Source organism: Eptatretus burgeri, chromosome 10 (genome assembly GCF_056783735.1).
Source record: "Eptatretus burgeri isolate ZD-2024b chromosome 10, Ebu_testis_v1, whole genome shotgun sequence".
In the NCBI taxonomy this organism is placed as follows: domain Eukaryota; kingdom Metazoa; phylum Chordata; class Myxini; order Myxiniformes; family Myxinidae; genus Eptatretus; species Eptatretus burgeri.
Genome location: NC_140970.1, coordinates 46,625,924 through 46,651,738, shown reverse-complemented (window position 1 = coordinate 46,651,738; position 25,815 = coordinate 46,625,924). Strand labels below are relative to the sequence as shown.

At 44.0% G+C, this 25,815-nt stretch overlaps 2 protein-coding genes across 15 annotated transcripts in view; both read left to right on the top strand.

Annotated features, from left to right (window-relative positions):
* FAM120A (family with sequence similarity 120 member A) overlaps window positions 1-18,512 on the top strand; it is a 131,277-nt gene extending 112,765 nt beyond the window's left edge. Inside the window, exons 17-19 of one of the 3 annotated variants that reach the window (XM_085898135.1) lie at window positions 15,838-15,992; window positions 16,073-16,148; window positions 16,299-18,512. In XM_085898135.1, coding sequence (XP_085754261.1) covers window positions 15,838-15,992; window positions 16,073-16,148; window positions 16,299-16,580 — 513 coding nt within the window. In that variant the 3' untranslated portion in view covers window positions 16,581-18,512. The remainder of the gene's footprint in view (window positions 1-15,837; window positions 15,993-16,072; window positions 16,149-16,298) is intronic. The other 2 variants (XM_085898136.1, XM_085898137.1) reach the window with 2 other exon arrangements.
* Window positions 18,513-24,023: 5,511 nt separating this feature from the next.
* The window catches only part of LOC147018471 (lysine-specific demethylase 7B-like), a 155,085-nt gene continuing 153,293 nt past the window's right edge, over window positions 24,024-25,815 (top strand). For 6 of the 12 annotated variants that reach the window (XR_015062405.1, XR_015062406.1, XR_015062407.1 and 3 more), the window contains exon 1: window positions 24,024-24,324. Coding sequence is in view for 9 of the 12 variants with exons in the window: in XM_085898118.1 (XP_085754244.1) it covers window positions 24,224-24,324 (101 nt within the window). In the remaining 3 variants the exon portion in view is untranslated. The remainder of the gene's footprint in view (window positions 24,325-25,815) is intronic. The other 6 variants (XM_085898114.1, XM_085898116.1, XM_085898121.1 and 3 more) reach the window with 2 other exon arrangements.

Here is a 25,815-nt window from a genome sequence, read left to right as displayed (position 1 = left end):
TGCTGCCCAAGACGTCACGAACATATTTTCATAGACCGCCTCTACCCGCTTGATATTCCTGATGATATTACTTTGATCTAAAATATGTACAAAGGAATACCTGGAATTGTAAAAAGGATCTTTGATCCCCTAGGAGTAATTTCCACAACAATATGTTTCAAATAATATATTTATAAACTCCATCAAACTGTGACAATCCCATGGTATTTAACACGTGAAATCTGGCCCGATGTAAAGGTGTGTTCTGGTACAGGTACTGCAGGTGCACCCGAACGAGTTGTTTGTCCGTTCTGCTAGTGTAGTGGTTTTTCATGGTGCAAACATTCATTACTTCATGTTCAGGTTATTTAAATACCAATTCAATTGATACCGACTGTGACCCCAGGAAAAAAAAGGTCACCTGCGTAAGTAATAAATAGATTGATCGTGGCGTGTTACTCAGTCCATAACTCGTCAATCCTGCATCATAGGATGTGTGGGGCCTCGTTCGCCTGGGGAGTCCTTGTGAGCCGTGGCAACCAGGTCGTACCAAAATCAAGAGATTCTTAATTATACACCATTTATAGGTATAGTGTTGTAATTAAACATAAAAGTACATCAACAACATACATCATGCAATGCATTGTCTCTTGTGCTTGAGAAAAGCCTCCACTAGTGCTTCTGTCTCTTCCTGAATCCAGTTTGAGGATCATTTTGCCGCCATCGAGCTTTCGGACACCTTTTCCTATCGCTAATCTGATTGGTTGCCTCACAAAGCAATGTCGCCTAAGGATTTCCTCACCCTTAAGGAAACTCTAATTTGAGGATTTCCTCAGGGTTGTTTACACAACAGCCCTCAAGGAAATCTTTCGCTAAGGAATCGGTGTCCCTGAAGGGGAATCTTTCCTTAATGATGCAGGAGATTTATGTAACCGGGCTTTTGGTCTGGAAGTGGTGGCCATGTTGGATTGACATGAAAATCCACAACTCGGCACTCCTTGATGGAATGGGATGAACATTTTCTGAATGACAAAGCCATTGGTTCATGTCTAAAACCTGTGAAGTTCTTTTTTGTTCATGGATTCTGGTAGCCATCTTGAATTTTTTATGGCGGCCATTTATAATTTACGTTAGAATTGATAACTCGGCACTCGATTGATGAAACTTAAAAGTAAAAAAAAATAAAATAAAGGAATTGCTTTTCGATGACAAAATCACGTGATGAAACGCAACAAACTTTATTTATTTTTCTTTTTTAATGTACTGTATTTATTTTCGATAACGAAGCTGCTTATACAGTACTGTCGGACCCCGCGTATTCGCGAATCACAAAGTGTGACCTGCTTATACATTCGCGCTTTGCTTATTTGTGTTATTTTTTTTCTCCACTTCATGACTAGTCTCATATATATATATATATATATATATATATATATATATATATATATATATATATATATATATATATATATATATATATATATATATATATATATATATATATATATATATATATATATATATATATATATATATATATATATATATATCTTCCTGGGAAATTGGAAATCAGCTAACATCACAGCATTACATAAAAAAGGTGCAAAAACGGACCCCCTTAACTACAGCCCAATTAGCTTTCTGCACTTCCAATCATCAGCAAGGTCATGGAATCCATCATCGCAGTTGACATAAAATCATTCATTTTCTCAAACAGCCACATCCCAGATCATGAATTTGGATTCAGACCTGGTCACTCTACCTTGGACATGCTGCTTCTACTCTCCCAACATTGGTGGAGGCCCTCAGTATCAGACATGAGATCAGGGTCGTCTCTCTGGGTGTATCTCGAGCTTTTGATACAGTCTGGCATCCTGCCTTGCTCTCCAAACCGTCTGCCTATAGAATCCAAGAACAACTCCACTCTTAGATTACTGACTTCCTCCACTCTTGTTGTCAATGTGTGGCTCTCAATGGAACCCTTTCATCTCCTATCGCTGTCAAGGCTGGAGTACCCCAAGGCAGTGTTCAAGACCCCATATTATTCCTAATCTTCATCAATGATCTCATTGACTCTGGAAAATACTATTTGTCTCCTTGCTGATGACTCCACTCTCTGCTGTGACATCTCTCATCCTTCTGATAGACAGACAGCAGCAGCCTCTTCCTTCTCCTCAGACCTTGGCAAAATCACAAACTGGTCAAACACAATTTTACTCATGTATCCATATTGTCAACCTTTTGCGTTCTCCCTTACCTCTCATCAATACCTGCATCTATGTGTTTGTCTGTCTCCGTCTACTTTCTCCCTCTGCCCTGCTGTTGGCGTTTCCCCTTTCTCCTGCTGTTCCCTTTGTTATGTTGTCGTAATTTGTTCTGTGTAATCGGCTCTTCCACAAGCCGAGACCATGTAAAAAAATACAAAAAAAAAATAAAAAATGCCCCGACATTTACGGACCCTGACCTTGGTAATTTTTTTTCCCCCCACTTCATGGCTGGTCTCCTATATCTACCTGGGAAATTATAAATCGGCGAACATCGTTAGCTAACATAACAACACAGCCAGTTACGGTCATCAACCTCAGCTCAGGCATTTTTCAGGAACTTATCCCCCATGAATAGCGGGGTCTGAGAGTATTCACAAATGATCAACAACTATACTAAGTCACCATGCAGATGACATGGTAGTATTCTTGTGAATTTGAGAAATTCATTCCATGTCTTGGAAGAATGAATATGTTGATGTAATTTCTGGCTGTGTTGGAATCTGAATGGCAAAGAAGATTGCGAGAAGTGATACAAGCAGCATTTGCTGGTGTGCCGAATATACGAGCATTACGATGACAGCTGAAGAGGTTTTACGTGCCGTCTTTGTGAAGGAAGATGTGCAGTTTTTTGTCATTGATGTTGATCATTGAAGAGTGGGTCGTACTACTCATCTTTGGCTGATTCATTCATCACACCAGTATTACTTATGATGCTATTTGTCCATGCAGAATGTGAAGGCGAGTGGCTTCTCCACTTACTTGCTGCTTCAAACATGCTTCCATATATTGCTGCTGCTGGCCATTGGAGAATTTTAAGAATATTGAACTGTCTACATCGTGAAGATGGCAAAGATGCCTCTGGACCGACTGAAGCCTTTCATGAACAAGGAACATGTAATGTGACGTCAGCCGGGAGTGTGGAATGGCATTTGGAGTGATATGATGATTGAGGCAACTGTGATGCAATATGGCCACGGCCCTGAAAGAGTGAGGTGAATCGCACCGAATCCCCAGAGCTTTGCAACACGGGACATTAAGCCAGCACATCACCAGCCGGCTGCAGAAAGACTTGATCGAACTAGATGACAGACACAACCCTCGTCAAGCAAGATTACATAGAGGAGGAGGAAAGTCGAGAATTAGATCTGATGAAGAGGACAGAATCACCCACAAGAGTTGGTGAATATTGATACTGGAAAATTGACACGACATAGTTGAACATTGACGGACACAAATAAATTGTCAGGAAGCAGTTACGACCGGTCATTCCAGTCAACTTTACCAGATGGATTCTATGCTTCACTGAGTAAAGAAGTTATAACCATGGCATGAATCAATAAATCAGTCAAACTTGGAGATGTGGACGTGGTTGATGGAGCATTCATTTATTCCCATGTAATAGTTATGCAACTCTCTCTCGAGCATCACTGACAATGATTGATGTTGTGAAATTTGAATTGGCTGCAATTCCTGCAGCAATGTTTCTGGATTCTGGAGACATGTGGATTGCAAAGAGCAAGTCTGTATTGAAGAACAAGATGAGCATTGAAGTGTCAGCGTGACTATATCCTGCACTAGAAACAAGAGATAGTGATCGAGACAGATGGTTCTGTTCAAGTCGTGACAGTGATAGATGGTTCTGTTCATCTATTCAAGATCTATTCTATTCAAGATTCCAGATCTATTCAAGTAGTGATAGATGGTTCTGTTATCTTGTGGATTGTTTACTCGCCTGACAAGGGAAATTTGGCTGAGATTGTGTCAAATGTTACTGACTGTGTTCTGCAGAAACTTGCATCGGGGAATGTGTACTTAGTATTTGACTGATGCTTTCCACATCATATCAAGTAAGCTACATATGTTGAACGGGGGAAAGCAGCTGATAGGGCCCATGAACTACCAAGACAAATTCCACTGCCTTCAAAAGCGATTGTGCTGGCAAACAAAGAAAACAAGTCTCAGCTCATTGACATCGTTTACATAGATGTCATCTGGTGTGTAAAAGCCAAGAAATTGTTGCATATGCTCGTTATGACTGGAAGTGAAGAAGTGCCAACACAAGTAGGGTACATGTAACATCAACCTACGAAGCGGCAGATATAATTATGGCATAACAAGTTGTTCGTGCTGTTACGCAATGTGGGTGCAACAATTTGAAAGTGATATGTGACGACACTGATATATTTGTCTGACTAGTCAACTGCTAGTCAAAAAGCACATCAGTGGTCCCGACATGTTACAAGCTGTCCTCCAGGCCAGGGCTTATCTTTTATCTTTACCCATCACAACCAGCTAGGATAACACTTTATATTGTGATTTTGTTTTTTTCCCCCCCAAGTTGTGACCTTTTTGTAAAATTAGGTGTATGTGTATTGTACCGATTTTGAAAATGTGCATGATCGGCCATAAATCCATGAATTGGAGTGCTATATCGCAAAATTTGGTTTCTAAATCACTGGATTAATGAGGCTTATGTTGATAATCAATATATCTATATATATATATATATACATATATAAATATATACATATATACATATATATATATATATATATATATATATATATGTATATGTATATGTATGTATATGTATATATATGTATATATATATATGTATATATATATGTATATGTATATATATATATATATATATATATATATATATATATATATATATATCAATGTTGTAGCTGTAGTTGATAGGAAAATAAAAAATAGGCCAAAATATAGCAAAATCATGTTGTGGTTTTATGACCGAAAGTGTACAATAATTTCTAAAATTTTGTAATATACACGGTATATGCTGACGATGATCGTATCAAAACTTTCCGGATTCATTTCCAAACAAAATAACACCAGATAGTATACAACCCCGAGTCAACGAAGCAACGTAACCATTGGATTGAAAAACATTATAATGTTGGTGTCATTTAGTGTCTTTCGCTAATGATACTTTTGGTATACTTTCAGGTGATGTAATGAAGAAACGTGTGGTTATTTCAACTTAACTTCGGTCATGAATCCATCAGCACATATAACGTCGAGGAAGAGGAGCACTGGTACAATAACTGACCGGATCATATGCTTCCTATGTCAGCAGGCATCATCTAAAAACCCCACTAAAACTGGCATGCACTGGCATGGAGAAATTACAGAATGCTTTAACTGAGCGCAAAAGATATCAATATGACCACGTGAGATAGATCTCAAAAAGCTTTTGTATCATGAACCATCACTAATCCCACTCGATAGCAGACACACCTGGAAATCTGTGATCCACAAACAAGGCTGCACTTTGAAAGATCCTCAAGGAAGATGTGAGTGTTGAGACCCTTCCAACTAAATAATTTAAAACTTGCACCATTACTGATGCCTTGGTACAAGCGAATGGAAAACCAACAGGATCAAAGTAATGCAGTATTCAGTCATTTCCATGAAGGATGCTCAAGGGTAGATGTTGTCTTTGATAAATACAGGAAAGTCAATCAAATCTGGTTACTCAAGCAAAATGAGCAGGTCCAAGCAGATCTATATGCCATAAGATTGATGGCAGAGAGGTTCCTTTATCTACCAGCTGGAAACAATTCATCGACTTCCCAGAGAACAAATCAAATACGAGTGAATTTCTGAGTCCACAAGTTCTGATCAAAGCAAAGGATACTTTGTAAAATTGTGAGTTAATCACATCTGGATACTTTGCTAATGAAACTACTGCAGAATCATTCCAAGGATCAGATGTCTATCTCCTTGAATCAACTCAAGAAGAGGCTGATATATGCATTATATGACATGTTGAGGTAGCTTGTCAAGCAGGGGTCGAACGTCTCATCATCTCATGTGGAGACACGGATGTGTTGGTGCTCTTGGTTCACCTTGCAGCATAACCATGTCAAGAGATATGGATGAGAACACACACTGCACAAAAGCGACGCTTTATTGCTGTCCATGCCATCCAGTTAAATCAAACTCTCCGAAGGAACATCCCAGAATATCATGCCTGAACAGGATGTGACTGACACTGTCAGTCAACTGAGTGGGTGTGGCAAAAAGTCCACATGGATGACATTCCAGAAGTGTGCAGCTCGATTGACGTATCTTGGATGTCGAGCTCTTTCTGAGGCGACAGAGAAACATGTGGAGGAGTTCATTGGCCGGGTCGACTTGCCAAGCACGAATGCGACAGTAGTACGTAATTGATAGACGCATGTATGTGGTCAGGGTGCAACTGATGTTCAAACAGCAAGTAATTAATAGACATAGAGTCAAATGGCTTCACTGTGAAAGGAACATTCTAATAAGACGTAATTTATAGACGTTCGTGTAGTCTGCAATTCACGTTCAAATAGGACGTGATTAATCAGCATAATCTTCACAGACTGACAGACAGCTCCACGGATTCACAGACCATGCTTTTCGTGTATGTGTGTGTGTGTGTGTGTGTGTGTGTGTGTGTGTGTGTGTGTGTGTGTGTGTGTGTGTATATATATATATATATATATATATATATATATATATATATATATATATATATATATATATATATATATATATATATCTTCTTCTTCTTCTTTCGGCTGCTCCCGTTAGGGGTCGCCACAGCGGATCATCCTTATGATCCGCATCGTGATTTGGCAGATGTTTTACGCCGGATGCCCTTCCTGACGCAACCCTGGTCGCCTCTTACGACACAGAGATATGGTATACCTATTTTAACCGGGGTATACACCGGCCCAGTATACTGGTACTCATTTCGCCGACCTCGGAAGGATGACAGGCTGAGTCAACCCCCTGGTGTATTAATTCAGTGGCCCAACGGGGCTTGAACTCAGGACCTTTTGGATCCCAAGCCGCTGCCCTAACCACTGCGCCAACACCAGGCATATATATATATATATTTATATGTATGTATATATATATATATATATATATATATATATATATATATATATATATATATATATATATATATATATATATATATATATATATATATATATATATATATATATATATATATATATATATATATATATATATATATATATATATATATATATATATATATATATATATATATATATATATATATATATATATATATATATATATATATATATATATATATATATATATATATATATATATATATATATATATATATATATATATATATATATATATATATATATATATATATATATATATATATATATATATATATATATATATATATATATATATATATATATATATATATATATATATATATATATATATATATATATATATATATATATATATATATATATATATATATATATATATATATATATATATATATATATATATATATATATATATATATACATATATATATATATATATATATATATATATATATATATATATATATATATATATATATATATATATATATATATATATATATATATATATATACATATATATATATATATATATATATATATATATATATATACATATATATATATATATATATATATATATATATATATATATATACATATATACATATATACATACATGTGATATGTTATTCACCAAACTGGTTGGTGTTATCTTGTTTGGAAATGAACTGGGAAAGTTTTGATATGAACATTGTCAGAATATACCGTGTATATTGTTGCGGGCCGGGCGTCGGCGACGAGCACGACCGCCAGCTGGAGCAGTAGAGTCGGCTCTGCCGATCACCCGGAATTTAAATCGTATCTTTTTGGAAAACTCCGAAAAGTACGGGTCCCTTATCGGACCGTGAAGCGTCAATATTTTACCACGTGGTACAGGGTTATTTGCCAATTTTCAAAATACCTAGAGATCCACGTGGCGATTTACCGAGTCTCCACACTCTCGACGGCACCCGTACGGAACGAGACGCGAGCTTACTCGAACCGTGTGCGGCCCGAGCGGGAGGCCACCGAGCTTCCGTCGGTCCATATGTCCCTTTGCAGCAGCAACAGCCTTGCTAATTTTCCAACATGCAGCACGCTAAGCCAAAGGAGGAAAGGACATGAACGAGCTGATACATTTCACAAATGGGGATATTTATTAAACAATCGGGAAATGAGGGGAGCATGTAATGGCAGAGTTATCCAAATATTGATAAGCGCGTATGTACAGCAAGGCACTTAACAATTCATGACTGACGATACTGGCACAACACACACACACACACACACACACACACACACACACACACACACACACACACACACACACACACACACACACACACACACACACACACACACACACACACACACACACACACACAAGAATCGGACCCAAAGTGGTCTTTATTAAGGCCTCCAGCTCGGATGGAGAGGCGAACTGAAGACCAGAACCTTCCTCGGACCTGTCCACCTCGTGTGGTCTTCGAGCTGATTCGAACCGGGCACCAGCGAGAGGCAAGCTGAATCCAGACACCAGCGAGCCGCGATCAGCCTCCCGAGCTCCGGCAGATCCTCTCGCGCTCCAGAACACGCACTGGTGAAGACGAGGCGCCGATCCTGCACAATCCACTCGAGTCGATTCAACCGAAGAACCACCAACCACCTTCCGTGCTCTCCGAACAACCACCTACTAAGAACCAAGAACAAGAACCCAGAAGAGCCCACTTCTGTCTCTCCATTCTCTTCTTTTCCCTCTCGGGCGTGGCTCGCTTCCGGTGTGACTCGTTTGCTGTCGGTGGGGGCTGTCGCATCCCATTTCTTATAGTCCCCAAGCGAGCCGATTCATGTCCATATTAGGGAATGGAATTCAGTTCGTTCATCATTGGGTGGGGGCTGTCGCATCGTTGGTGTTGCTGTCATCGTTGGTGGTGTAAAAATAAAAAAAGGAAAACCTGACTTAAAATAACTCCACAGCGCAGGAACATTTAATTACCCATTCGACAAGGGAAACGGGAGCTATCTATCCACATTTACTTATCGATATAACTGAGCTATAGGACCTGTATGTTGAGTGCAGTAAACTTCCAAATCCGTAACACTATCCCCTCCCCTTTTTACAGACTTGTCCCAAGTCGTCAAATTTTCATGTGACCAGCATGTGTAAGTTCTCACCGAGTACGTTTTACCTTCGGATTCCTGAATGCGACATTTTTTCATCCATGTCCCAAAAATAAATAACTGAATGCGCTGCGTAACTAACTATCAGACTCACTCGGACAACTTAACTACAATTGCCGGTGCTACGACAAACAACAGGTGGGTTAAACTCATTTACAATTTTTACCTTATCTATTTACACTAACCATGGCCCAGGACTGGTGATCTGTGGGAAAGAAGGCACAGCAAGGTTGACAGTTTTGTGTGGGTGAGTGCACAACAGCTGAAGGTCAGTCGTCCTCAGGGCCTGCTCAAAAGGTCCCCCTTGAGTGTTTCTTTCAGTGAACCTTTTGCTCTCTTCTTTTCATACCCCCAGCTGCTGGAGGCAACTCACCCTAACACGGCATGCCATGTGCCGTCCCACAGGCCATTTGAAGAGGTAGCCAGGCTGCCCAATGCAGTCTCTGGCTCCTTTGTACAAGAAGAGGTGGCCAGGCTGCTCACTGCAGTCTCTGGCTCATGGAAATGAATGGATGGAAGCAAAACACAAGAATGATGGATGCAAACGATGCACGGGCTGCTCAATGCAGTCCCCGTGATGTGGCTGCCTGCAGGGCAGTCCTTGCAAAACACTGGATGATCCTGGCGCACATGGTGATGAGCGGTGACACAGGGGCAAATGCAAATGAAAGGGTAGCAGGCATGGGTTTATGGCAGAGGCAAGGAACAAGGCATGGCAAGGCAAACGCGGAACAGGCGATGCAGCATAGCAGGCCGGCAGGTGAAGCTGGCCGGCCTCTGGTCTCGTTCCGTGTGGGTCTGGAGGGAGTGCGATGGTGCCAGCCGCTCCGGAAGCGGGCTCGGACCTACCCTACTGTCTCCCCCAACCTATCGCCTTTGCCTGTCTCTGTCCATACCCACTCCCTTAATTTGCAACATCAAACAAATGTAGCCCCCCTTTTTCCCCCCCTTTTATTAGTCCGTCTCCCTAACCCACTTCCTGTCCATCTAACCTACTCCCAACCCCTAAAATCCTTTTCTGGAAGGGAATAGATAGAGACTCGTGTCCTGTCTCGAGGCCCAACAAAGCCTCAGAATGGCATCCTACAGAGTTCAACAATCTTACCCAAGGTGGGTCCAGCGGCCTACGGAGAGCAAAGGGATGGATGGTGTGAAGGGGTACATTTCCTAACTATCCTACTTTTTATTAACTTTAAGCTACCCCGGGGCTTTCCAAAATGCCTGTCACTTTAAACCATGGATTCTAAAAACCATGATTCCCGCCGCCTGTGTTGGTGTCCATTATAAATTTGGGCCTCGCCCTCGAATTTTCACTCGTGCCCTTGCACAATTTCATGGCTGGGCAGTGTGGCTCACTTGGCAGGGATTCCCCCTCTGCCGAACTCTAAATATGGCACCCCTGGGCCCTGAGGCTGTCTCCGAGCCTACCTGCTCCCTATGAACAAGGGGGGTTGCCCTTCCTGGCATTGCCCCCCTTCCATGCTCACGTGGCATCTTTGGTGTTCCGGGTCCCGATCTGCAGGTCGCCCCTGCCCAGAACACTACCCCGATCCCTTGGACCCTTAGCCTACTCTGGCCGACTACTTCGGTGCCCGGGGTACCCACAACTCGGTACTCACCTTCCCAAGCCATGCTCCCAGCCGGTCAATTTTACTCCTGCCCCCCCCAAATGGGTATCGTGCCTTCATTCAACACCAACAACAAAACGACCTCCTTTTTGTAAATTTAACTAACCCCCTAACTAACATTAAACTGACCCCGGGGTCACTTGGGTGGGAATCACTCCTCCCCCCACTCATTCATTCGCACCATCCATTCCACATTCACTCCATTCACACTTGGGCCTACTGACCCATACTCATTCATCACACCTTTTTTTCTTTGAACTCACGCATACACTCCAACACTGCCATTCTCTTAACTAAATCCCCTAACTAACTCGTGCTCCCCCATCATCCCTTAAACTAATGCACGTTCCATTTAATCTACGTAGCTAAGTTACGTCCCCACTACACATTCCATGTCTGTTCATGTCTCCCCAAAATCCATTTCCCATTCTAAATCTATCCTAAAATCCCTCTAACTAACCCATTCCACGGGCTCCATGAGGAACAACCCATGTCCCCATGAAGCCGGTCTAGCTAAACTAACCCATCCCACTAACTAGTGCTTCCTTTGCCCAAATACTGGGCTATGGACTTGGAGCGAGGCTCTTTTTTCTTTTCTTTTCTGCAGCGCCATGGTGGTGGTTTATGGCTTGCCCGTTTGTCCCTATGGGCGATGCCAACGTCCCCTCCGATGGCCGATCCATGCAGCCATGATGTCACCCTGCCAATCACACTGAGCGCTCGCTTTCGCAGGATTCCGCACGTGGGACATCGTGTGCTGTTTCCCCGGCATTCGTGCCGCGAGATTCCCGCCGATGACGTCACTCGCGCACCGAGCCTGCGTGGTTTCCCGTGCAGGCCAGCACGCGCGCATCGTCCCTAAAACCTGCTCCGCGCGTTCCGCGAACAGAACACGCGGCATGCAGCAAGTCGAGCCCCGCACACGCGTCCACGTGGGAACCTGTGTGTTCCGAATTCACCCAACACTCGCCTACATTTGAACCGTTCGCGCGACGGTCTCTTTCGAAACGCGGGACGTTCCCGCACCGGAATTCCTCCATGAAGACGCGCGCGCGAGGGCCGTTTGTGAAATGCCGAACGGGCGTCGTACGCGGCGTCTCGCGGGACCGGCGCGGCTACCAAAATAACCCTTTGCGGCCCTCCGGGCTCGCCATTCGTGTCTCCCGTCTGCATCGGTCCATCATCCATTTTCATTCACGCACTCACGTACTGACGCACGCCATGACACTCGCACGATACTCACCTTTCGACACACTCTTAACCACACACACCAGGATAATCACTTCGGGGACTCGTGTTACCTCATGGGGTCCTGGGATCTCTTTACCCCCAAGCTCCGCGTGTACCCGTTCACAGCACTCACCCGCTCAACCTCGTTTGGCTCGACCGGACTCACCTCGTCGTGATCTGCTTCAAGGGAGCATAGCGTCATCCTTTGTTCCTTAAGGAGTCTATCCTGCTGCTCGCATCGGGTCACGACACATTCGCCAAGCTCAACCCCATTGTCCCCTCTTAGCTCTACCTGTGTGTGCTCGTCTTTAGTTTCATATAATTCGTTCCCCTCCTTTGATTTCTCCGTCTCCGTCTCCGTCACCTCGTTTATTATCTCCGTTTCTTCCTGGCTCCTCGTCTGCTAATTTCTCTGTCTCCGTCACCTCTTTTAATTTTTCTGTCGTCCCCTCGTGTCTCGTCCTCCACGTCTCCTCATCAATTGTGGTGACATCTCTCGTCATCCCGACCTCACCCGCCTCCATCGCGGGCCGGACACATTCCACACTCCCCCTCGTCGGTTTGGTGTCTCCGCCACGTGGTGTCGCCATTTTGCAATCCGTGGTCCGCATTTCGCCACGTGCAATCGCCCTTATTGCCTTTTTCCCTGCCTGGAGGTTCAACCCCATGCTCTGCATCTCACCCCGCTGTGTTTGCATATCGCCTCTTAGTGTTTGCATATCACCCCTCAGTGCCTGCGCATTCACATCCATAACGCTTCGCAGATCCCGCGTGTTTGCATCCATTTTGTCGTTCATTTCCTGCATCATTCCCCTTAACATTTCCCCAAACTGGTTCATGTCAGGTAAACTGCACAGCCGATCCACCCTGATGGTGTGCGGAACCGGCCGGAATTGGGGAGGAAATTTGACGGGGGGGGGGGGTTGTCATACGCCACCCCTGCGCCCCTTTCGGACTCTGAGTTTGGTTGCGGGGGAAAGTTCCTGCATGGGGGTGGTGTCCTGGACCATGGGTTCATCTAGACTATTACCACTACCCACCTGCCTCAGCTCGTCTTGGTTCAATATGTTGCGTGCTGGGAATAAATTTTAAAATGCTCGTAATTTGGGGAAAACGGGGGGGGGGGGGGTTTGCTCCCTATACCCCTGATCCAAATCCATGAATTTCGTGGAGACGGAGGGGTACGAGTCCCACTCCTGAACACCAAATGTTGCCAGATTCGAACCTGTCAATTTTGTTAATGGAGGCGGAGGGGTTCGTATCTCCACGACTGACACCAATTTGTTGCGGGCCGGGCGTCGGCGACGAGCACGACTGCTAGGTGGAGCAGTAGAATCGGCTCCGCCGATCACCCGGAATTTGGATCGTATCTTTTTTGGAAAACTCCGAAAAGTACGGGTTCCTTATCGGACCGTGAAACGTCAATATTTCTACCACCGTGGCACAGGGTTATTTGCCAATTTTCAAAATACCTAGAGATCCACGTGGCGATTTACCAAGTCTCCACACCCTCGACAGCCCTCGTACGGAACGAGATGCTAGCGTACTCGAACCGTGTGCGGCCCGAGCGGGTGGCCACCGAGCTTCCGTCGGTCCAAATGCCCCTTTACAGCGGCAACAACCTTGCTTATTTTCCAACACGCAGCACACTAAGCCAAAGGAGGAAAGGACACGAACGAGCTGATACATTTCATAAATGGGGATATTTATTAAACAATAGGGAAATGAGGGGAGCATGTAAGGGCAGAGTTATCCGAATATTGATAAGCACGTATGTACAGCAAGGCACTTAACAATTCATTACTTACTATACTGGAACCACACACACACACACACACACACACACACACACACACACACACACACACACACACACACACACACACACACACACACACACACACACACACACACAATAATCTGACGCAAAGTGGTCTTTAATAAGGCCTCCAGCTCGGATGGACAGGTGAACTGAAGACCAGAACCTGCCTCGGACCTGTCCACCTTGTGTGGTCTTCGAGCTGATTCGAACCGGGCACCAGCGAGAGGCGAGCTGAATCCCGACACCGGCGAGCCGCGATCAGCCTCCCAAGCTCCGGTGGATCCTCTTGCGCTCCAGAACATGCGCTGGTGAAGACGAGGTGCCGATCCTGCACAATCCGCTCGAGTCGATTCAATCGAAGAACCACCAACCACCTTCCGTGCTCTCCGAACAACTACCAACTAAGAACCAATAACAAGAACCCAGAAGATCCCACTTCTGTCTCTCCGTTCCCTTCTTATCTCTCTCGGGCTCGCTTCCAGCGTGACTCGTTCGCCGTCGGTGGGGGCTGTCGCATCCCATTTCTTGGAGTCTTCAAGCGAGCCGATTCGTGTCCATATTAGGGAATGGAATTCAGTTCGCTCATCGTTGGGTGGGGGCTGTCGCATCCCATTTCTTGGTGCCCAAGCGAGCCGATTCATGTCCATATTTGGAAATGGAATTCAGTTCGCTCATTGTTTGGTGGGGGCTGTCGTATCCCATTTCTTGGAGTGCCCCAACGAATCGAAGGGTGGGGCATGACCTTCCCCCTACTGAGCGCTTGGAGAATGCCGGGAGCAGAGGCTTTTCGTTGGTGTTGTTGTTATCGTTGGTGTTGTTGTTATTGTTGGTGTTATCATTGTTGGTGGTGTAAAAATAAAAAAGGAAAACCTGACTATTAAAATAACTCCACAGCACAGGAACATTTAATTACCCATGAGACAAGGGAAAAGGGAGCTATCTATCCACATTTACTTATCGATATAACTGAGCTTTAGGACCTATATGTTGAGTGCAGTAAACTTCCAACAATAAACTTCCAACAATAAACAATAAACTTCCAACAACAACAACACTAAAGTAAATCTGTAACAATATTACGAAGGTTTAGAAATTATTGTACACTTTGGGTCATGAAACCACAACATGATTTTGCTATGTTTTGGCCTATTTTGTATTTTCCCTTCAACCACACATTGATTATTAACATAGGCCTCATTAATCCTGTCTTTTTGATACCAAATTTAGCGACGTCACACTACAATTCATGGATTTATGGCTGATCATGCATATTTTCAAAATCGGTACAACGCAGTACACCTAATTTAGAAAAATAAGTCGCAACTTAGTAAATAAAATCACAATATAAAGCGTCATCCTGGCTGGTTGTGATGGGTGGAGGTCAAAGATAAACCTTGGCCTGGAGGACAGCTTGTGACATTGAGGTACCACTGATGTGATTTTCAGAACTCTTTTGAGATTGTTCTCCGATACTAGTACTGTTTTTGAAGTCTTTGTGACGACTCGGCTGGGGTTCGACCTGCTCACTTCCCAGACTTGGAGCAGATGCTCTCACCATTGTGCCACCGAGTCTGGTTGTCGACTCTGTTTTATTGAGGACCTTCTGTATAACCCTTTTAAAATATTTCACATCGGGTCTTGAGGTCCCAAAGGTAATGATTTTTACTTTCTGCATCAGAGTTTTAATAAACTTTCAATTTCAACAAGTGCCAACAAAGAGGAATCAGGAAAAATGTACTTATTTGTATTTTCCTTTTTGGTGTCGTGTTTTTAATTCCTTGTTTTTTTTGATGCATGCTGGTTGGTCGGGTGCTGAAGGTCCGCCAATGATTCCACAGCAAGGTGGAAAGTTGGAGATCGCTGGGATGGTGGTCGGGCAGTGGGCCGGGGGGAGACGTGGTCGTGGCAGAGGTCTCCTCCCACCTCAGGTTGTTTCGGTCGGGAGCAACATGCGGGGGTAAGCATGTCTGCACCTTCTGTTTGCTGACTTTATTCTTTACCAAGCGTGTGATTCTAATATTGGCTTCATTAACCAAGGCGTGGTGGCCGTGGTGCCGGTGGAGGTAGAGGACATCATGTCAAGATGCCAACATTTGGGGCCAAAGAGGAGCAGGTAAAAGTGTGAAGTTACCGTCAGTTGCACCAGCATGATTGACTGTTGCATTTGATGAAAAAAAAAAAAACATATCGTTACATTCTTTTTAATAAATGGTGTTTATATAATTTTCTACCTCACCTCTGCTGTGACTTTCTTTCTGCATAGAATGGCAGCCAGCTGCATGGGCAAGCTGCTGGAGACAAAGAAGAAGCTGTTGTCCCCAGCACTGACCAATCGGCTGCACCACACGGTGATGTCACCGAGGCTAAGCCAATCAAACGAGGCGATAATGGCGGAGTTGGCACGTCCGCCGACCAATCAGAAAGTGCCTTGAGCAGTGCCGCTTCCGTGTGCAATACGAGTCCTTTTCTCAACGCACTGAGCGGGTGCGCGGGCTACGTGAGTGATGTTCACTCTGCTAATGCTGCACTTGACAAAGAGGAGTGAAGAAAAACTTAAGAAAACGCAAAAAAAAAACAAAAAAAACGAGATTTTTTTATTTCCTCGTTGATGAGGGCAATTTTGAGAGTTTTTTATTTTTATTTTATTTTTATTTTTTTTTTCCCCTTTTGGGGATGGAAGGTTACGGAATTGTTGCACAGAATGGAATCAACTTTAGCACTTAAGGATCAGGTGGATTTTGCTTGAATAAGGTGAGCGATGGCATGTAGGCATCAAAGCCGTCCGAAGATTTAATTTTCTTTTCAGAGTAAAAATAAATAAAATAAAATTTGCTCGACTTCATGTCCTTCCAACAGCATAGCTGTTGTATTTCAAATGACTGGTGTCTGATGATTGTGACAATGATTCATGATTAAGATGGAGTGGACAATTAAAATGGCCCTGGGGTGTGGGGCATTACTTAAGGTGAAATGCAATGATTATATTAAGCTGCACAATATTCTTGGACTCGCTTTTTATTTTGAGCTCGCATTGCTCGACCCACTCTGACATATGAGGTACAAACTAGCCTTGGCAAAACGCCGGCCGGGGGAGGGGGGATTCAAACCAGACCATTGCTTTTATATATTAAAAAAAATATAAGCAAACCAAGGCCACGCTTTGATCACAAGATGTGCATCGCCAGTTCACACTGTTGGCCTCAGTTTATTTGCTTAGGGAGCTCAACGTGGCTCGTTGCAACAAAACAAGTCAAAGTTTAGATAACACCTCTTGGGAAACTTGTGCGGAGTATCGCTCCGAATAAAGGAAAATAAATAAATAAATAAAACAAAGAAGGTCTGCCGACACTTTGATTACAGCATAACAGAAGTGTTTCAACCTGAAACTGTTTATTAACACTTTAAATGGTCTTTCTTCAAAGTATGGTTCGGTCATAAACCTTGCATGATGGTTTCCTGTGAACGGCATTGGCATCGTGTGCTTGCACATCCATTTGTGCTGCACTCCTACCCAAATGAATAGAGAGGAAATTAAGTGACGTTTCTTTGTCTCGACATCCAGGTTAATTATCTTTTAGCCTTTCACGTTCTACGCTTTGACTTTTTAAGAAGCAACACCGTGCTCCGTTTTATTTGCTTTAGTTCTGCAGGATGATTTGAACAGCGAGCCAGCTGTCTCATCCAATTCATAGAGATAAAAGAAACGGTGAAACTTTTCTTTAGCCTTGTTCACGTACTGACTTGATATATTGTTAAACATGTACCCTGGTGTAACCATTGCTCTCAGTACCGTGCATTTTTCACTGGTAACGTATGCTGTTGTATTAGCTATAAGACAACCTTAACCAACATTAAAATGAAAAAGCTTTTGGTCTCGTATCGAATTTATCCCTGTCTTTAAAACGTAAGAAACAATCTTCTTCCTGAGTTTGTTGGGCTTTCCCCCCTGCCCTTCCTATAATCGCTGAGTTTGTTGGGCTTTCTCCCCCTTCCCTCCCTATGATCGCTGAGTTTGTTGCCCCCCACCCCCCCGCCCTCACTTCCTTTCCTATTTGCAAGTTTTTCCCATTAGTGATATGAAACCCTTTTTTCTCTGCTAAGTGGTTCGTCATAAAGCTGGTCTCACGCCTGTGTTGTTTCAGTGTTTTGATAGGGATTTGGAAATGCAAACAAAGCTTACCTTTATTTCACTATTGCCATTTGGTGATTTTTTTTTTCCTGATTACTTGTTATACTTTCTTCCCCTTTTGGAAACCCTTCATTGCCAGTTTTAGTTAACCGAAACGTAACCCCCTTAAAATTTGTTTTTTTGCTCCATAGAACCCTGTTTGTGAAATGAAGTTGATCAGATGGTTTGATTGAATGGCGTTAGGCACGCTCGGTTGAGGAAAAGATGTGAAAGGCTCTTGGTCTGTTTCTCCTTGATGGCTTACGAATGGCAACTTACAGTGCTTAATAAAGTCTATTCTTTTTGCTACCTGTTTGTTGTTCTGTCGTTTTCTTGCTCACGTGATGTCGTATTCCAATTAATGTGTTTGTCTTGGTCGTCATTTGCTTTGTGCGGTGAAGACATGCACTTGACGAGCGAGTTATCCGCGTTATGGTTCCACGGTGGTCGATGTGATCGCATAAAATGCGAACGACCTGGTCAATTTGTTTATTGCATTGAAGCTGCTGCCCACATCGAAACTACACTCTTGAGATTGCAAGCGGTGTATCCTGTGCCAAGGAACCTTCAAGAAGTGCTATCTGCAGTCCAGGCAGCAATTTAATTTGTCAGGGTGGTGGTGGATAACTCGCCTACTCTCGAGTAAGGACACTTGGATCTTTAACGTGCACTAACTAATCCAAGCAGATGGGACACCCAGCTTAACCTCAATCTGAGAGACGGGGGGAGGCATTGATGCATCACATTGCCTGTGAAACACCAACATTGCAGTTGATTGCAGCTGGGTTGAGATTCGAGCCAAAGCTCGACAGCTCAAAGGCAAGTGAGTGTACATCGAAGATATCCTGACAACCTCAGTTGAGGTACGCAAGGTATATGAACGCACCAAGAGCACTTACTGAGAATAGCTGATTGAAGTGAACTAGGTGGGGAATGTGTAAGCTGAAAAATCGACATTTGGTTCAAAATGTTGTTACATCATCAAATTAGAACTCGCTCATGCCACAATTTATGCAGATACATCCAGATTTCCACATTAATGGACTTTTTTGGTTCAAAGTTGTTCAGTTTAGTAATATGTGTTTAGCAATGTAACCTTTTCCTTTTCCTCCCCCTCCCTCCTGCCACACTTTTGCTATAATGAAGGCAATAGGGCCTTTTTATGTTTTATGTGAATGGCTAATTTAACACTGCCTGTGTTGGTCAAATTAATGATTCTCAGCCTCATGTTTATTAATTTTGATAACTTGTGAAAACTCCACGTGGCAATTTTACACCAAGGCTTTTCATAGCAATTAAATGGATCAACTCTCGTAACCCAATACTTGCCTTCTCATAATGCTGTTATTTTGGATCACAAATTGAAAAGTTTGTTAAATGCTTGAGTTTGACAAATTTCATGTTTTATATGACAAGACACTTAAGGATGACTATTTCACTATAATGAACTCTTCTTGTGTGTTCGGTTGACAGTCAAAGAAGCCCATTTCACACAATTTGGTCTCAGAAGTGCCTAAAGTATAAAATGGTTGTTTTGTTGTCATCTTAAGGTTTAATGGAGTGCATTATAGTCATACAGTCCAAACTGAAGAGGCATGTCAGTTGTGTCTTGGCCACTTGGTGAAATGACACCGCGATGCTGTGCCAGAGCACTGAGTGGCGTGGGAAAGCTGGAGGAACTGGATTATTTTTTATATTTTTTTCCGTGGACCCTTCCATGGTTGTTAGACATCAAGTCAACTTAAAGACATTTAAAATATCATTCGGATTGGGTGCTGCAGAGGGTTGACCCACAGTAAAATAAAGGGGAAACGATGGGCTCCAGGGAACTTTGCAGACAAACAAGGTGCGTTCCAGATGGCACTAACTGCAAATTCGTGGCCTTGTAGGGGCCTCCTTGAATCCCATGCTCTGTGCAGCTCCCAGCCACGAACAAGCACACAAATTGACCCGAGATTATGCGCCAGATGATGAGGTAGCCTTCCAGGGTGTTACACCCGGGTTGGGACCTCTAGTTTTCTGGCAGCAAGCCTGTGTGAACACGGCAGCCTGCCCCAAGAGCTAGCAACAGAAGAAATGTTCCATTATAGGCTCCTAAGGAACAAGTGGTGGGACCACCCAGGGTAGCTTCTGCTACATTTCTTCTCGAAAAGCTGACTTCCTTCAAAACCAAGAAGTGCCAAGGATATCATTATGCACTCGTCTTCAGATAAATAAACAAAAAACCCAAGCACAGCTATACAACTGAACAGGTGGTGTTCACCTAGGCCCCTTTCGCACCATCTATGTTAATATTGTTGTGTATTGCCATTGCAGGTGTTTCAAATTCTTGGTTTGAATTCAAATTCTTCATGTCGATAATCTCCACACAAAACAACCAACATGATGAGATTCAGAGGCCTTGTTCCATCACTTGCAGTGGACTTTTCAATCCACGTTATAATTTGCAAATCCTCTCGGTCTCAACCAAACTGCTAATGTGAAAAGGTTAAAGCATGATGGCATCCAGTTTGTTTGTTGCTCACTGGAGATTTTTTTTCATTTGGTTCATTTCGGCCCCTTTTGCAACTGTTTGGAATCACCTGGTGGATCCAGACATCACCAGGGTGATACGTGTCGATCTTAAGCTCACAGTTTTCCATACTTAGTTTACATCGAGATGTCTCCTGCTCGTCCACGAACCATGCTCCACCATACAATCCTACCTTCACCATGAGATTCCTCCATCTACCCCACAAACATAACAATACTATACAGAGGGGTCTGGTCGTTTCCATTTTCTCCTGTGCAGCACAAGGCTGTGAGTATCATCATTTACTGAGGGTGTGGCAGTGCTGTTGATGCAGTGCCCCTGTAGGTTAGAGCAATAATCTGGAATTTGGCAAGGATGCTGGAGATACAGTAGCTCCCATGCTCTGCGTGAAGGACAGACATCAAGATGGGATGTTTAATGTCCGCCAACTAATTCCGGCAGATGTGACACCCGGTTTAACATCAATCTGAGGGACGGCACACTCGTTGATTAATCACCTTGCCTGTGAAACACCGGTAATCTTCCTGTTCACCCGTCTCTGGTTAAACCAGGCTGAATCTTTGATTTTTAAACTAACGAACAGACCAGGTGATGGTGGAGGAGGTAATTATTCAGTCCATCAAGGATGTGCTACATCTATCTATCTATAAACGCCATTGTCTGTCTATCTCTCTGTCTCTCTCATGCACGGCCACACATAAGTTACAAACTCCAAACTCAGGGTACAAATACAACTTTGTGTGTGGAGTAACATAGGCTCTGTGGACGTGGCCTCAAGCGGGGCTGTGGGGGGGGGTGTAAGTTCTCTTTGTAAATGTGTACCATGTAGTGCCACCTGGTGGTGGTGGTGGTGGCAGAGGGTATTACAATTTCATTTTTTACCTCGGCAACGCTGAGGTTAAAGCACTCTTCACATGGGAAAATTTGTCCTCCTCCCCCCCCCCAAAAAAAAACAACAACAACTGGAGGGGCCTGTCAAAGCCTGTCATCGTGTGTGAATCATTTCTAGCAGGAAGGGAGGTTAGGACTAACGGGGGGGGGGGGGGTGAGGATGGGGAGGGGTTGGGGTGAGGGGTTAAAGCACTCTCTGCACGGGTAAATTTGTCTCACTTTCCTTCTCTTTCTCGCCCAAACTTTTTGGCAAATAGGACAACTAGTCTATCAGCAAATCAACGGCTCGGCTCTGCTAGTTCTACATTATATCAATTCAATCAAACAGTTTATCAACTTTAACTCACTCAGAGTGGGGGCATGGGGTGGAGAAGTGGGGATGAGAACTTGGGGGGGGGGCAAACACAGACATCACCAGGGTGGTTTATGAATGTACATTACCATTTAAAATCATATTATCTATATATATACTACAACTAAAAAGAGCTCCGACTTGGCGTGCGGCCGTCCGTGAGTCTGTCCGTGAGTCTGTCCGTGAGTCTGTCTGTGATTCTGTCCGTGTTAGTCACATGGCTATTATTTATGTATTATTGGAATGTACCTTTCGATCCATTAGACTGCTGAGACCCCTTCGACCTTTGAAGACCCTCTAAGACTAAGGACCCTTAAGATGCAAAAGAACCCGAAGACCATGAAGACCCAAAAGTCACCGAAAAATCAAAAAGACCCTGAAGGCCCAAAATTCCCCAAAGACCCAAAAGTACAAAAAGACCCAAAAGACCCAAAAGTCAACAAAGACGCAAAAAACCCTGAAGACAAAAAAGATCCTGAAGACCCCAAAGAACCTGAAGACCCCCAAGACCTAAAAGACCCAAAAGAACCCAGAAGACCACGAACACCCATAAGATGCCGAAGATCCAAAAGTCCAAGAAGACCCAAAAGTCACCGAAGACTCATAAGACCCAAAAGTCTGAAAAGACCTAAAAGTCAACAAAGACCCTGAAGACCCCAAACCACTGAAGACCCAAAAGACCCATAAGATGCTGAAAACCCAGAAGACCCAAAAGTCTCTGAAGACCCAAAAAGACCATAAAGACACAAAAGTCACCAAAAAAGACTCAAAAGACCTTGAAGACCTAAAAGTCATGAAAGACTCAAAAGACCCTGCTGGGGGTGTTTTGTTTGGGCAGATTGGGAGTGGCTGGGATGGAGTTGGGGGTTGGTTTGTGGGGGGGGGGTGGTTGATTTTGGGGGGAGAGGGTTGGGGTGAGAGTGGTTCGTCGGGGTTGTGATTGTTTCGCACTTCGAGTGCTTTTTTGGGGGGTGGGGGTTGGGGTATTGGGAGCGAAAAGGGTTGGAAGAGGATTGAACAAACAGAGACAAGACATTCACTTTTTGCCAACAACCTCTCACCGACACAATAATGTATACATTCAGTCACGTGGCTAAAAAGGTAAACCACGCACTCGTTGGTACGAAGCGCTTCGCACAGGTTCATTCTGAGGGCGAGCGGGACCCGGAGCTTGCAGTCATCAATGTGGGCAACGGCAAGTTGAGGGAAGTGTGATGTCGAGTCGCTGCAACAACGCTCTGAGAGCACTCTGGAAGAGCAGTCGTTCGTGTGTTTGTGTGTTTTTGTGTGTTCGTGTGTGTTCATGTGTTTGTGTGTGTGTGTTTTTGTGTGTGTTCGTGTGTGTGTGTTTTTGTGTGTTCGTGTGTGTTTGTATGTGTTTTTGTGTGTGTTCGTGTGTGTTTGTGTGTGTTTTTGTGTGTGTTCGTGTGTGTGTGTTTGTGTGTGGTCGTGTGTTTGTGTGTGTGTTCGTGTGTTCGTGTGTGTTCGTGTGTGTTTGTGTGTGTGGTCGTGTGTTTTTGTGTTGTGTGTTTTTGTGTGTGTGTGTGTGTGTGTGTGTGTGTGTGTGTGTGTGTGTGTGTGTGTGTGTGTGTGTGTGTGTGTGTGTGTTTGTGTGTGTGTGTGTTTGTGTGTGTTCGTGTTTTTGTGTGTGTGTTTGTGTTTGTGTGTTTTTGTGTTCGTGTGTGTTTTTGTGTGTGCTCGCGTGTTTTTGTGCGTTTGTGTGTGTGGTCGTGTGATTTTGTGTGTGTTCGTGTTCATGTGTGTGTGTGTGTGTGTGTGTTCGTGCGTGTTTGTGTGTTCGTGCGTTTGTGTGTGTGGTCGTGTGTTTTTTGTTTGTGTGTGTGTTTGTGTGTTCGTGCGTTTGTGTGCGTGGTCGTGTGTTTTTTGTTTGTGTGTGTGTGTGTGTGTGTTTGTGTGTTTGTGTGTTTGTGTGTTTGTGTGTGTGGTCGTGTGTTTTTTGTGTGTGTATGTTTGTGTGTTCGTGTGCTCGTGTGTGTTTGTGTGGGTGTGTGTGTTTGTGTTCGCGCATGTAAACAGTCTGACGCCCCCGTCTGGCCCCCAGCCTTTGCCGCACAGCCCAGCGCCCACCGGGCCTGTGGCTTGTCAACACGGTTGTGCTCGGATCCTTCACGTTCCTTTATCCGCATCGTTTTCCCTTTCCCGTCCATCGTGATTTCTCCTTCAAGTGACCGCGTCGGAATCGTCCAGCCGTCCTCGGCAGGACTCACCAGGTCCTGAGCAGCAATGGCCAGCGCCGAACCAGTGTACTGCCTTTGTCGTCTGCCTTACGATGTGACTCGTTTCATGATCGAATGTGACATCTGCAAAGACTGGTTCCACGGCAGGTACGAGCTTAACACCATTTAAGGAAGAACCGACGTTCTTCGAGCGGAGCGGGATGGGGAGAAATGAACTGTTGCTATTTGAAAGGCTCGGATAGCTAGGCCCTTACCAGAGGCCTTCGCCATGTATTCGTTTGATGAGCACGGCGTTTGGTTCGCATCATTGCACATCATCGTTGGTCCGAACGTGTGGCCGTTTTAACTGGTTTTTCTCACTCTTTGCGATCTCGACGTGTTTGCTTCAAACGCCTCTGCAATGCCTCGACTAGAGGGCTGTGGCCTACTCCAGGCGCCCCTCGCATTGTTTTGTTTTTTTTTCTTTGAAATACTTTCCACTTGACTTGTGCCGAGAAATATTGAAACGTTTTAACACTTTTTACTCCAACATGTGTTTATATTTTATTCGATGCCTTTTAAGGCTTAACAGTTCGTCGTTAAATTGTTTAAATCTGAACCCATGTTGCATGTTATGGAATTATTGTTGTGTGTGGTCGTATGGCAGCTCAGCTGCTAGGTAGCGATCATTTCATGAAGCGCGACTGTGTCGCTGATGCAGTGCCCCTCTACCAGTACACACACTGGAACTGGTACTCATTTCGCCGACCTCGGAAGGATGACAGGCCGAGTGGTGGTGGTCGTATGGCAGCTTAGCTGCCGGGGTAGCTATCATTTCTTCAAGCGTGACTGTGTCGCTGATGCAGTGCCCCTCTCCCAGTACACACACTGGAACTGGGACTCATTTCGCCGACCTCGGAAGGATGACGGGCTGAGTCAACCCCCTGGTGTATTCATTCAACGGTGGACGGGGCTTGAACTCAGGACCCTAGGATCCCAAGCCGCCACCCTAACCACTGATCCAACACCAGGCTCGTGGAATTATTGTGAACGCTGTGTTAGTTTAGCCATTAAGGGCCGTCCAGCTTTATGCTTCCAAAGGCTTTGCCACCGAGAAAAAGAAAAAACATCACATACGCAACTACAATGCCACTCGTTAAGGCCCGGTCACACCTTGACGTTTTAGCCAACGTATGCCGATTTTTGAATTTTTTTTATAAAACGCTGGCACACGTTGAATAAGTTATGGGTAAGTTTTGATAACATTGAGAGCACGCTGAAAAACACTGCCATACGTCGTTGTACGTTGGCTTTAAACGTTGTACTTTTTGGTTGTCCTCAAATTTTTTCATGCTTGAAATTTCACGACGTATGCCGGCGTATGACTCACACGTTCCGCTACGCTGGCCACAAGTTGTATGCACGGTCTGCGATTGTTGACAGACGTCAACACATGCTACTTGTAAGTTAATCATAAGTTGAGACATGCCGAGGTAATGTTTAGCGTACCCGAAACTTATTTCTAACCTATGATTTAACGTGTTGTTGGCACGTTACGCGATCGTTGCCACACATCGACAGACGTTACTTTTAAGTTACTCATAGGCTGAAAGACGTCGGTATAATGGATCGTCCTTGCGTCAGCGTCCACGGCCACGG